The 14,109-nt window shown below is 35.5% G+C and overlaps 2 protein-coding genes across 3 annotated transcripts; one reads left to right on the top strand and one right to left on the bottom strand.

Annotated features, from left to right (window-relative positions):
* Window positions 266–2,909, bottom strand: LOC109706632. The gene is made up of 5 exons (XM_020227573.1): window positions 2,722–2,909; window positions 1,437–2,206; window positions 1,255–1,308; window positions 942–1,126; window positions 266–651 (listed from the first exon to the last, which is right to left on the bottom strand). Exons 2-5 carry the CDS (start codon window positions 2,197–2,199, stop codon window positions 568–570), a joined length of 1,086 nt encoding a protein of 361 aa, XP_020083162.1. The 5' UTR covers window positions 2,200–2,206; window positions 2,722–2,909; the 3' UTR covers window positions 266–567.
* Window positions 8,306–14,109, top strand: LOC109706769 (uncharacterized WD repeat-containing protein C2A9.03-like). Of its 2 annotated transcripts, XM_020227745.1 has the most exons (10): window positions 8,306–8,411; window positions 8,539–8,705; window positions 8,827–8,985; window positions 10,140–10,226; window positions 11,923–12,057; window positions 12,137–12,247; window positions 12,335–12,426; window positions 12,520–12,625; window positions 12,742–12,828; window positions 13,301–14,109. In XM_020227745.1, the coding sequence occupies exons 2-10, from the start codon at window positions 8,559–8,561 to the stop codon at window positions 13,712–13,714; spliced, it is 1,338 nt and encodes a 445-aa protein (XP_020083334.1). In that variant the 5' UTR covers window positions 8,306–8,411; window positions 8,539–8,558; the 3' UTR covers window positions 13,715–14,109. The 2 variants fall into 2 exon arrangements, with proteins under 2 accessions (XP_020083334.1, XP_020083335.1); XM_020227746.1 differs by lacking the exons at window positions 8,306–8,411; window positions 8,539–8,705; window positions 8,827–8,985 and adding an exon at window positions 11,179–11,240 and having other exon boundaries at window positions 10,153–10,226.

Below are 14,109 nucleotides of genomic sequence, written 5' to 3'. Positions count from 1 at the left end.
TATGTTGTGAAAGTAACAGTAAACAATCACAAGTACTATCAGCAACCTAATCTAGCTTGACAATTGGTGCAAAGTCTAAAAAAATCTCTCAGATCACAAGTCGCATGGCTAATGAAGATTGTTCCTTTCATTTGGAGAACTGTTACACAATGCAACTTTGAAGACCTAAACATAGCCACATTTATCTCTTCAGAGATGCTAATGAAGACATTCCGCAAGTGCAGTACTACAATGATTGATCCACTCAAATAAAATTAGGGCAGAATTATATAGAGATTTCCAGTTTGATATTCAAATGAATTTTGTGGCTGATCAATGCAGCCCAATGTACAGTAAAATTACACTTGCTGAAAGTGATAGCATACAACAACTTATATGCTGCCTAAATAGCAACTGACATAGAAGCACTTGCCAATGCTTGTCCGGATAAAACTACAACACAGTAAGCATCAAATCGGATCGTAATTACCGAGTTCCAGCTCCTACCTTGCTTCCTAAAATACATAGTGATCAACATACAAGGATGGCCAAATTATGAATGATCCACTCGAAAGTACCAAATAACTCTCAATCATCTAAAGAAACTGTGCTAATCTCAAGATCTCTCTTGCAGTTCTCCTTCAATTCCTTTAACCTCAGTAGGGTGGAATGCTGCCATAGAAACAAAAAGAACATATACCTGATTACTTTCCAACAATAGAGAAGGGATGTATACCACATAAAGGAGTTGCATGACAAACACATAATTGAGTCATACTTTGAGGTTTTTAGATTTTTGACAATATTTCAAGCAATTTTCTGTATTTCAGTCCTTGCTACTAGTCTGCAACCAGTGACCATTATCATTTATATTAGGCCTTGCAAGTATCTCATTTCTACTCACCATTCAAAAGGATCAAAAGATAAATCGAGACATACAAATGATTCAGTGGGCAACTTACAAGCTGCGTCATCTCACGCTCAAGGACGTTGTCCGTATGAAGAAAGAGTGATTTCCAGTGTTGCGTGAGTTCAAGCTCCATTTCTACGGATTGCTTTGGGATATCTCTAGGAGTCTTGCCGGTTTGTGCAAGGCCATAATTTTTCCCTTCCAGTAACCGAATCTGTTTTCTAGTCCTGTTCACCGCTAAGGAAATAAACAAAGTTTTAGTCATGAGAAGCTAGAAGTAGACATGAAACTAGAATGCTTATGATCAACAACTGCACAAAACCATCTGCAATTCATTCATTCCTGAATCAATCAAGTAAGCTCACCAGAAAGACGGCCGCTGGCATCCTGGTAATGAAGATCCGCCAACATATGAGCAGCTAATCCAGCAACATACAATATAAGATCAGGAAGTTATAAGAGCCAAGAAAATTTTCAGATAAATTTCTATGCAGTTAATATAAGTTTAGCAGATAATTGCATGAGGGAAACAAGATAGTAATTTTACCTTTAAGACAAAAGGAGCACATACATGCTTTGTCCAAATGAACACTGCCTTTCCCCTTGGCATCCTCACCGTTTTGCGCGTGGTGCAAATTCAGAATCTCGTTCGTATCATTCATTCTGTACCCCGATGAACCAGATGTGTCAAATAACTCTAACGATCCCGATTTCCCAACTGGATCTTTGGCTTCATCATTCCCAACATTTATCTTATCTTCCATTTCAGAAAAAGAATTCAAAAATTCACCATCATTTCGCGCAGCATTTCTGGAAGTCTCTTCACCATCTGTTTCATAACCCTCTTCACGGCGTTCCTCTTGTTCCGGCTGTGACTCTCTTGCTTTACTGCTGCGACCGGATAAAGAACCCAAAAGTTCACAATCATGTTTCGGCATTTTCGCTTCTATATTTCCACATGTATTAGAGTCACTGTCTATATTGTCCGAACACAAACTAAAAGGATGGTCAGCGGTTCGAGTATTCTCTTTGTTAAGGTAATCTCTATAATCTGAAGCCGTAGAATGGCAGGTTTCTTTCGCACTACCTCTTCTATTTTCCTTGTCATCTATCGCACATTTGTTCTTTCGATAACACCGCGTCTCGTATCCTGTTCCTTTTTGTCTTTTCGGTGGACTCTCTTTATATCTCTCGACCTTGTTCTCATTCGTAGAAATTTTCAAATCCAATGAGAGTGGCCTCTTACCAAAGATGTTGGTCATATCACCCAAAATGCGCGGAGCCTCATCTCCGAGGCCTTCATTAGCCATTGTATTCCTGTGCAATTAAAATGTAGGTTCAACAAATGTCACCCAAAAAAAAAACTTTTTTCGTATATATCTTTCTTCTTTTGTTTCTCGGATTCAAAATAATACTCGCATAGTTTCCCATGCCTAATGCGAAATATATTCTGCATAGATCTAGACGCAAAATAAAAAAAGCCAAAAATTGAATAAGAAAAGGTCATCATTTTGTCAAATTGAACCCAGATTTTGACCAAAAAAAGGGAAAATAAAGCAATTTTACATCACATTCTAATATATCTGCAAAATTTGCTTCGAATGTTACGTTAAAAAAACACATTGTACCGCGATTAAGAATAAGAACGCAAAAACGGGATCTGCCTCTACAATTCGCAGTAGATCGGAAGCAGATCTACCCAAAAATCTAAAGATCCACGCATAAAAAATTCGTTGGAATTACAAAAAAAAGAAAAAAAAACAAATCAAATGGGAGTGAAATTAGGGGCTCGCGAGATCGAGAGAGAAAGGTAAAAGAGAAGCAACGGTAACCTTTTTGGCGATCGCGCTCTCCGTGGACTCGGGTGGCGGAGGAGTAGCCGCGTTTAGGGTTTTGGAAAAAAGAGACGCGGGGGAGAGAGTGGAAATGGGTTTTTGGAAATTGAGAGGGAGCGAGAGTGCGTAGAAGAAGCGAGGGAGGTGAAACGCGCGGTCCGTTTTTCGAATTTGTCCGCAAAAATAGATTTTTTTTTTTTTTCGTTTTTGTTTTGTTTTGTTTTTTTTGGGTTGGTTGGGACGGTAAGAATACGCAAAAGTCTCAAACTAGTCTGAACTCTGAACTCAATGCTACAAATATTTTTTAAAAAATTCAAATTTAGACGTAATTTATTCTTTTCAGGCATTGTTTAAGTTTACCAAAAAAATTACCATACATGCAGAAAAAAAAATCTATATTATGTTTCATGTATTATAATTTATGAGAAGTTTAGCTACTATATTATCGATAGTACTAAGTTCCTAATACTCTAGTCTCTTCTGTTGTTGCTTTTCTTGAGACTCCGGTTGGCGCACCTCTGTAGCTTAATTCATCCATTCAATGAATGAAAAAAAAATAAAATAAAATAAACAAACAAACAAAAACAAACAAAAAGATTACTTGAAAATAGGTTTTCAGAATCGGGAGGGAGAAGAGGGTGTAGACGATGAGAGGGAGGCGAAATGTTGGGTTCACTATTTCGAATTGTTGGAAAAATAGAAACAAACTTTTCTTATTTTTTGACATTTTGGTCATTTTTGGGCTGAGAGGGATAAGAGGCCGCGCTCTACACGAAACATCAGAAGACCCGGGACTAGCCTGAACTAAAATGCTATTAGATTTTTTAAAAAATTTTAAATTTTAGACGTGTTTTGGATTTTTTTTTAAGTACCTTTTGAGAATATTGAGAAGATTATAATACGTGAAGAAAAAAATATATATAATAAGAAAATACAAAAAGCACTTTTCATATCTTTTTGTCCAAACTCTATTTTAACTGTTAGCGTTAGATGAATCTCGATATTAAAAACGGATCGTTAAATGGTTTGTATTATTAAAATTTATAATTTTAAAAATTCTAGTCGGAAGTCGATCCAGCCAAGTCATTTTTGAAAAATATTATTTAATTTGGATTTCAAATTCGGTACGAAATGATCAAACTAGGTCAGGTCGGATCAAGTCAGGTGATGGAAAAGTAAGTTGGACCGGATCAATCAGTGCGAATATTTCCGGGCTTCGGATTTTAAATCCGACCCAACCTCCCTTTACCGGGTTAGGTACAACCAACCCAAAGAAGAAAATCGGGCCCAACGAATCGGGCCAAGTCTTTGGGTTTCAAAGAATTAATGGAAGCGCGTTTGAGGTTATTTAATTGGGTAAACTTAAAATACCCCCGTTCTTTCACACTTTCTCACTTTAGTATTATGTGATTTAAAGCGTATCAAGTTAGCCTATGTGGTTTTGCACTTTCTCACTTTAGTACCATGTTGGTTTAAAGTATATCAAGTTAATACCTTGTGGCTTCATTTTTCTTTTTTTACTATTCATTTCACTAATTTTTTTTTTGTTAAATCAGTGACAAAGTTAAAATTAAAGGGTACTAAAGTGAATATTCGATAAACCTAGGTAAGGTATCTGAAGTTTTTTTGTATATAATTTAACAAAATATTAACAGAGGGAAAAAAAGTGAAAAAGTTAAAACTAAACGGTACTAAAGTAAATATTCGATAAACAAAGAAGCTGACGGAAAAAAAAAAATGAAACTACAGAGTACTAAATTGATGCACTTTAAACTATACGGTAGTAAAGTGAGAAAGTACGAAACCACATGGTACTAAATTGATACACTTTAAAACATAAAGTACTAAAATGAAAAGTGAGGAGTGGTATTTGAAGTTTCCGTGTTTAATTTGTTGGCTTTTATTTGACCATGCACTTTCGTATTTGAAGCGGCATTGTGTTTTGCTCTCTCTCCTTCTTTAAATTGGTTGAGGTGGGGTCCCAAACATTTTCCTTGGACACCCTCTAAACCCACTCAACGTTCTATGATTTGCTACTTTTAACATCTATGTAGGTGATGCAATATATGATGAATTTGCCTGAGACGTGTCTCTTCCAATTTTTTGTCGTTTCGAGATACTCGACAAGGATGCTTCCCAACTCACAATATCATGTTGCCTTAACTACGTACATCCACTGATGAGAAACATTTTACATGAAGGTGCCATGTATAGAGTTCTCTTTATTCGAATCGTTGTTTTCATCCTTTTCCTTTATTGTGCATGGCCATGTTATTAGATTCCAATTTGTTGATCTATTCCCACATGATTGATAAGGGAAACAAATGGAAGGGAAGCGTCCATTTGTTATAAACCGACCTTGTAGTAAAGGGCTGATACTCAAAACCATGGTCGCCTTTGTATCCTTTGTTCACTTTCAACTTTCTTTTATTTTAATTTTTGGATTCTTTCCTCTATTGTGAAATTCTCTCCAAAGAACATTGCTTTATTCTCACACGACAACTACAAAATGAAAGTTACGTACTCTTTGTTCTCGGTGTCGATATTTGACGTGGCTGCATAAGTTTAATTAGCTTATTCATGAATTAATTACGTGACATTGATTCACGATGGCGATTTGCTACCTTTTCTCTCCACATAATATATACTCTATTTCCTGAAATTAGATTCTGTGTGATATCCATGTAACACAAATTTTTATTAATAGATAAAAAATACTAAATCTAGTCATATTGTCTCAATCTACTGACTAGATATATGTGCAGCTCAGCGTCTCATCGATTATGTCCACACCAACGATTTATTAAACCAAGTTGTACTATCAGAAAGATTAATTATCTCAACTGTGTGTAATCACTTATGCATTAATTTCAAGTTACCATAAAGCAAACTAGCTTATGCTAATTAGTTAGACCACCTTAATTAGATGCGATAATTAAGTTTCTGTGCAAAACCACATGGAGATGAGATTTGAATATAATGTCACAGGTTGGGTTTCAACAGCTACGTAGAGGTAGACATTTTTCCAAACACCTTGTGCAGTAGTGTACGCACCCCGTAAATCGTATAATGGAGGTCTTTAAAACAGAATTTTAAGTCATAAAATATGTTTTATGACATATGGTAAAGCCTATATATATATATATATATAGTTGAACTGGGCTACTATTAGTAGCAAAATTCCATTGTTGCTATCAGTTTTTTAGCCTTTGGATCAACTCTTTTTATTATTTCTAACCATTGGATTAAATACTATAACCCAATGGGGACCACTCAACCCTAGGGGGACCACTCAACTCTAACCGACTAATATCATTCTGACCCTATAATTTTTCATCCAAAGGTTAAAAACTTAATAGCAAAAAGAGTGTTTTACTATTAATAGTATTCCAGCCTAATTCTATATATATATATATATATATAATAATATATATATATAATATATATATATATATATATAATATTGGACTTCCTATGCTTTAAAAGTACTAAGTCATTGGTGTTTGTAAGTTTTCGCGGCCCTTGGATAAAGGATGTGCGTTAGGGATAGTGGGCCCCTAGGGTTGAGTGGGTGGTTGTTGAATTAGTATAATCTAACGGGTAAAAATGATCAAAGACAGAGATCTAACGGTAAAAAATTTACAAGCACCAAGTGCTTGGTACTTTTTACAAGCACCGTAAGCCCGGACTCTATATATATATATCGTAGGCACGGAGCGCTCCGCGCTACCAGTTGTTTTCGATGAGCGGCTTCCAAATTCGACGATCGGCTGCCGTTAGACTTGATTCTAACATATAAAGTATTTAGAAACTAAATTTCAGATTTTTTCGACATCATTTGACTAGTGATTAAAAGATCTCAAAATTGACAATTTTAATGGCCGATGTGGTGTGTGTGTTAATTTAACGGTGTAAAACAATCAATGCGATAAAATTTATAAAAAATTCTTTTCACTCTTTTAGATAAAGATCAGTATATCTGATTGAATTTAAATCTTTTATCAATCATTTTCATGAGATTTTTATTTCAGCCGTTCAATTTTAGACTACTTGTTTGATAGTAAATGATATCGAAAAAATATGAATATTTAGTTTCTAATACTTTCAATAATGTAGATCAAGTCTAACGGAGCCGATCGTCGATTTGGAACCGCCATCATGCGAAAATAACTTGTAGCAACGGAGCGCTCCGTGCTACCGATAGTATAGAAGCCTAGTTATATATATATATTATATATATATATATATATATAATATATTATCAAATATGTTTGTTTAGACAATTTGCTTTTATGAATTGCACGATGTACGTCCCTCTCTATAATTTAACTTTTAGACAAAAAATTACAATTTGGAAAACATAATATTAGAGATTTTGTTCTTAATATATTGATCATCTAAAATTCAATGTGGTGCACCGACCATCCCTAGAGCAAGTGGCAAAGGGCTTGATGGTTGGTACTGAGGTCCCAAGTTCGAATCCTAGTTGATTCACATTTCTAGCTAAGTTTATTTCTAAATAAAATAAACGAAGCGGGTAGCGTGCTACCTATCTCTCAAAAAAAAAAAAAAAAAAAAAAAATCAATGTGGTGCATGAGATATACAATACACGGGGTGCAGGCAACAGTTTCTCACTTAGATCCCGTCATGCTCATACAAGCATGATTTACGTGGACCGAGTGGCAACATTTCCTACAGTGTGGATTAATTAATTTATTTTAATGGACCCGTACGAATCATTATCTCTAAGTTAGATACGTAGAATAATCTACACGAACATGGTCGATACGTGTAACACCACCACCAAGAGGGACGTACATATAAAGTTTAATTAAGTACGCGTTGCACGTCTCAGTTCAGCGTGTGTGGTACCCACACTGGGCCATCAAAGTGATCACACACGGCATCGAACCCCCTTAACCTTTAAATCGAGCTATTAGAAAGCATCTGTTCGCTTCGTTTATTTCATTTATTTAAAAATAAATTTAATTAAAAATATAAATCAAGTAAAATTCGAATTTGAGATTTTGAATACCAACAATCAAATTCTTTACCACTTGCGCTAAAAACTGTCAATAACCATATTACTTTTACAACATAATTCAAATAATATTTTGCGAATCACGCAGCAGGCTTTAAACATTAAGTTACAACACTTTGAGTAAAAAAAAACTTATTACTCTTTTTTTTCTAATTTTATTTAATTAGTACTTTAACCAGGTCCTAAGCTAAATAGACACATTCTTGGTCGATTGGGCCCAAACCAATGCGGAACATACAGTTTGGTCCCGAGGGTCCCCCGCTGGGTCAAACAACCAAAAGTCAAGCCGCTAACAAACTAATTAATTAATTACTAGATAAAATAAATGGACATATATGGCGCGAATAAGACCGCATCACCAACCAACATGATCTAACCATTAGTTGATCGCCACGTACCCTTCCACGGCATGCAAAATTTGGAGATGCCACGTGTCCTAACGACGCACCGTTGTGTCGCATGCCACACTTGTTGTTTCCTGTTAGGCTAGTTTACCGGATCCTTCCCCATTCCCATACACCGCTCTCCCGCGACTATAAATTTTTCCGAGTGTGCTCTTAATTTTCCCCTCGGATCCCTCTTTTATCCGATCCTAAATATATTTCGCTTAAATCTCTTTAGCTTCGCCTAGTTCGCGTTCACAAGGTATGCCATGGTGTTTCTAATTCTCAAGAAATTTTTATTATCGATGTTTCAATGCGTTTTTCGTACAATTTTTTTGGATTTTTTTTTTGTAGTAATTAATCTCTAATTATTGGTAAAAAAAAAAAAGTGGAAAAAAATAGGGTACATATGGCGCAATTTATCGACAACGATCTCGATTACATGTTGCAATTCGGCGGAATACTAGGGTTTGAATTTGATTACGATTCATACGAAGATGACACTGATTCAGAGAGGGGAGGTGAGGATTTGGACTTCAATGAAGACAATGAAGTGGTAATTTTTCCACCTTTCCTCCCCAATTTGGTAGTTTATTATGATCAACTGGTTTTGTAGAGAAATTTTTAAGAAAAAAAATCTATTTTTCTGTTAATTTTTTCTCTTGTTTTGCTGTTAGAAAACCGAAACATTGGCCTCTGAGGCTCATAGTGAGAAGGATATACAAGGGATTCCATGGGAACGAATGAGGCTTACGAGGAAGGAGTATCGGGAAATTAGGTTGAAGCAGTATAGGAACTACGAGAACCTTTCCATCCCCCGGGACCAATTGGATAAGGTCATATATTGGATTTTATTTTATGCTCTTTGACATTTCTTATACTTTTGTATTAGGGTTTATGTGAGTTGGGTTTTATTATTATTGCTATCAAAGGAGAGAAAAATATTAGTTAAGATGCGTTGGATATGCTATTTGGATTCTAGGATTGTTCACGGATTACCGGGCTACTGTTCTTTTAACTTTCTCTTGTTTCTTAGCATTGAACTGGTAATTTACACATCCTCGCGTCCCTTTCGTAATCTTTCATGATTTTATTTCTGCTTACTTTTCAACAGTGGTAGCTTTTTATACTCATGAAAAAGGGTGATGGATCTTCTCTTGGAAGTGCTCCTTGAGGTCCCATAAACATTTGTTTATTGTTAAATGAGCCTTCAATCAATGTTTCTGGAGTTAAAACTAAATGAGTTTTTCTCGGAAAGCCAAGTCAAATCGATCGTAGCCCTTCATTCATTTTGCGGAACAGAGGAGGAGTTTCTTGTCGACTAGTTACCTGAGTTACATAAAAAAGTTGGCAGTAGTCAGCAACAATACCAAAAAAAAGGGGACTCATCAAAAAGAAAAATTGCTCATATATCTTTAGTCCATTTTTCATTGTCAACACTGTTTTTCTGCTTATATATTATTCTTTGTAGGTTATTCGTTTATATCTGGGTGCTATTCATTGGTGAGTGATAGTTTAGAACTTAGATGACTTGTCAAGATCTAGTCCTGCCACAATACAGGGATTTTTTTTTTTTGGGATAGGCAGAAGAAGAATTTAGATAGCCAAATCTTTGGATTGAGAAATAAAACTCATCTGTAAGTTGTGATAAGGTTAATTCCAACACCGGTTGATTGAGAAATAAAACTCTTTACTCTTTGCAGCACATATGTTAGTCTAGTTGTTAATCTCCACTACGCACTTGTCCAAAAGACAGCGGCAAAAAAAACAAAGATAGTAGTTATTAACCTTTAATTTGAGTATTTACATAATATACTCTTTTGGCCATCATCTTTGCCAACTTTGGGATGCACAAATGGGCATTCACTAGTATGCTATGAAATTCATGCATGCAAATTATCAGGTGCTCCTTAAGTTATGTGAATATAAATAGGAACTCTATTCCTTGTGAATGATCCTTTCCATTTTTTGACACACTTTGTTGTTACAGGAATGCAAGCAGGTGGAGAAAGGACGTACTTTCTTTGATTTTCAACAGAACACAAGGCTTGTCAAGTTGTCAATTGTACATTTCCAGGTAATTTTTGAATTAATTTTCCAATCTGAATTGGTAGTTATTCCTTTTATGCTGGTCATGATTGGTTTACTGTTAGTCTGCCACCTTGCTAGCATTTTGGAAAGAATATTATGCAGGTCAATGTGGTTTAGGTGTCTCTTTCCTCAGCTGATCTCCTTAATGTTTTTGAGAGGAACCAATGGATATTCTGAAAGAAGAATTAGACCATGTTAGTTATTTTGATTTTGAAATGTAAACAATTTACGTTCTAATACAAAATGAATATAGAGAAACTATTAAATACACTTAAGTTGACAACATTTTGCTGATATAAACCTATGAAAACCTGTTAACATAGATACATCAACTCACACCCCTCAACCAATACTTGGACCTGTCAACCCAATTGATTGCCAAAGCTGTGTAGGTGAGTATTTCATACACTGTGTGCTTAGGCTCCAAATTTAGCTGTTGTAGATTTCATTTTCTTCCTTTATTTTTTTTATTTTTTATTTTTTTGAGAGAAAGGTAGCATACTACCCGCTTCATTTATTTCATTTTGAAATAAACTTAGCTGGAAATGTGAATCAACTAGGATTCGAACTTGGGTCTCGGGTACCAACCACCAAGCCCTTTTTCTTCCTTTATCACATTTGGTTTATCTCGATTTTCTTTTGAAACAAGTTGTTCTTTCTGATTGTACTGTTCCTTGGACGTTATTGTTGTGTTGATTTCTTTAATTAATAATAGCAGCAGCAGCAAACATACGCGCAAGGGAATGATGACCTGTTGTAGTCGACAAAATCCTGTACTAACTGGATTTTGTTATTGGGTGCAATATGCATTTTAAATCTGTATCTGACTATTTCTTTGTAGGATGTCCTTTTGTTTTAGTTCTAACCATCTAATGTGCCTGTTACCTAGCTGTATCTAACATTTAGCAGCAGATTGCCTTATAACATGTTTTTACCAGCATTAAAGCATCAGGCCAGTCTTTATGATCAGATGAAGCTATGAGAAGTTTCTATCCACATGGTATGGCAGGGAAAATATTATGTTTTGTCTGAACCTGACTGCATGCATCTTCTGTTTGTAGCCATTTTTATTTTTTCTTTCAGTACAAGGGGCCACATAAGATAGGACTCTTCTCCCGCAGGAAATTACTACTTAGAACTTGGTTAATGCCATCTTTGTTACTATGGATTTTTTTTTCCTGATATATGTTTTTTCTTTTAAATTACAGAGAATGCCTATTTTTTTTTTATGCAAATGGTGTTTTAATTTCGTTTTGTGCTTGCTTGTGTTTTAACATGTGCTTACACTCATGCGCTGCATTATTTCTATTGTTTCCTAATTTAACAACTAACTAAAACTTTCTAAAGCAAATTATATTGGCATACTGCTTAAGTCAACTGAAATGATTCACATCTTTAGCCAAGTTTAAATATTCTAAGCATCTTGTATTGATTTACACTCATGTTATTGAACTCCTTGTTAGAGAGTGATTATTATGTTGTTGGAAGCATATGCAGTAAGAATTTCACTAGAAAGCTAAATTGATAGTTCACCAAAAAGTTAAAAGAAATTTTATAATAAGGCATTTTACTACAACTTTATGAAATTTAATTTGTTAATTATTTATTCTGTGCAATTTATTTCTTATCAATAATTCAATGTGTTACTTGTCAGTAATTCTCAACAATGATCTGTTTTGCAGTTGAGAAACCTTCTTTGGGCAACGTCAAAGCACGATGTCTACACAGCTCAGAATTATTCAGTTAAGCATTGGTCTTCAATGCGACGGAACTGCACAGAAGTACTCAATGTAGCTGGCCAGGTTGTACCGACACAGGTCATTATCTTTATCTGCTACAGATTTTTTTATTTGCTTTTTGCTTCTTTTATCACTTATCTCTTGTTAGATTTTACAGGAACATTGTGGTTCTTTAGTACAATCAGTCTCAAGGGTACAAATAAGCTCGATGGCTGTGAGAGAGAACTTATTAGCAGCTGGTGGTTTTCAAGGGGAGCTTATTTGTAAGGTAACTTACATTTGCAAATATTCCCTGATATTCTTTGTCCTGTTTATCTTGAATGTCTGATAAACCATAATCTTCTTGATTTCACAGTATTTGGATCAACCTGGAGTGGTCTTCTGCACAAAAGTAACTAATGATGAGAATGCCATTACCAATTCAGTGGATATCTACCAGGACATAAAGTGAGAATTCACCTAGTGGTTAATCATTTGTATTTTAGCTCTTCGTGATTCTTCTTTAGAATCGCCGTCTAACATCTGAAAACTATATAACAGGGGCTCCACTCTCCTGATGGCTGCAAACAATGATTGCTCTGTGAGGATTTTTGATGCTCAGAACTTCTCCTTGTTAAATCAGTTTGCATTCCCATGGTCTGTTAATGTGAGTAGCCTAAATCACCTGTGCACCTTTCTTTGATTCTAACAGTTAGCTTAAGTATACAATTTAGGCTTTTCTTCTGCCATTGCAAATTCATTGCTATTGGTTGGTTTCTGCAGAGTACTTCTGTTAGTCCGGATAGCAAGCTCCTTGCAGTTGCTGGGGACAGTGTAGATTGTTTAGTAGCTGATGCTAAGTCGGGGAAGGTAAAGTCCATCTCTTTGTTCTTGGAGCTATGTCATTCATTTTTTATAAGGTAGTATGTATGGACTGATCCTTTAAAGTTTTGCATTATTCCGACTTAGTCCCTGAATTTTTCGCTTGGTTCTAGTAAATGTTTCCCTGGGGTCCATTAAGCCAAGTAACCTCAATCCCTATTTCTGTAAAATGTCCACATTTGCCTTTTCCAAAAAAACTATGAGGATAAGTCAATTTGCAGAAAGGAGTTTAAAATGGCCAGTTTACTTAAATGTCAATTGTGGAGCACATGATGTAATGGACATCAAGGATCAAACATTTTGGATGACAGTCGATGACAAGGATTTCAATCACAAAACTATGAGAAGGTTTTGCAACTACATTGTTTCGGTGAAATGTTCAGGGGAAATATTTTGAAAGTATAGCAACTTCCTGGGCGTTTTGTTCTACTTGCTAACATTATAGCTCATTTTTTGTTAGGCTATTGGAAATCTCAAAGGCCACATGGATTATTCATTTTCATCAGCTTGGCACCCTGAGGGCCACATCTTAGCTACTGGGAATCAAGACAAAACATGCAGGCTATGGGATATGAGGAATCTTTCTGAATCATTTACCACACTAAAAGGGAGGATGGGGGCGATTCGGTGTATTAAGTTCTCGTCTGATGGTCGTTTTATGGCAATTGCTGAGCCTGCTGATTTTGTTCACATATACGATGCCATGACCGATTACTCCCAAGCTCAGGAGATTGATTTGTTTGGTGAGATAGCCGGGCAATCTTTTAGCCCGGATTCAGAGGCTTTCTTTGTAGGTGTAGCCGACCGAACTTACGGAAGTCTAATAGAGTTCAATAGGAGGCATAGCTATCAGTACTTGGATTGTTTCCTGTGATCAAGGGACGACTTTATTAATGAAGAATAAGAGTGTACACAGATGAATTAATTAAGTTCCATGGAAAAAGTAGAGAGAGTCAGAGAAGTATCTGTCTTGCTTTAGTTAATGATGCAGCATAAAGAGCTTCCTCCTAGGAGTGATGTTATAGATGAAGTCTAGTTTTGCATGTTCATAATTCATGTTTGTATGAAGGATCTCTGCTTTTAATGAAGATCCTTCTCCCCTTATCTGTCAATGTGTTTTCCACAGTATTGTTATACAAAATAGTGTGTTTTTCCACAGTATTGATATACAAAATAGTTATGTATTCGCTGAATTTGGACAAGTATGTATATAACCTATGCCATACTAAGAAAATGATTGTGTATAATATATTTATGGTTCTTTCTCTA

Source organism: Ananas comosus, linkage group 2 (genome assembly GCF_001540865.1).
Source record: "Ananas comosus cultivar F153 linkage group 2, ASM154086v1, whole genome shotgun sequence".
Classification (NCBI taxonomy): Eukaryota; Viridiplantae; Streptophyta; class Magnoliopsida; order Poales; family Bromeliaceae; genus Ananas; species Ananas comosus.
The sequence above is the reverse complement of the archived record's forward strand: the minus strand, read 5'-3'. Positions and strand labels throughout refer to the sequence as shown.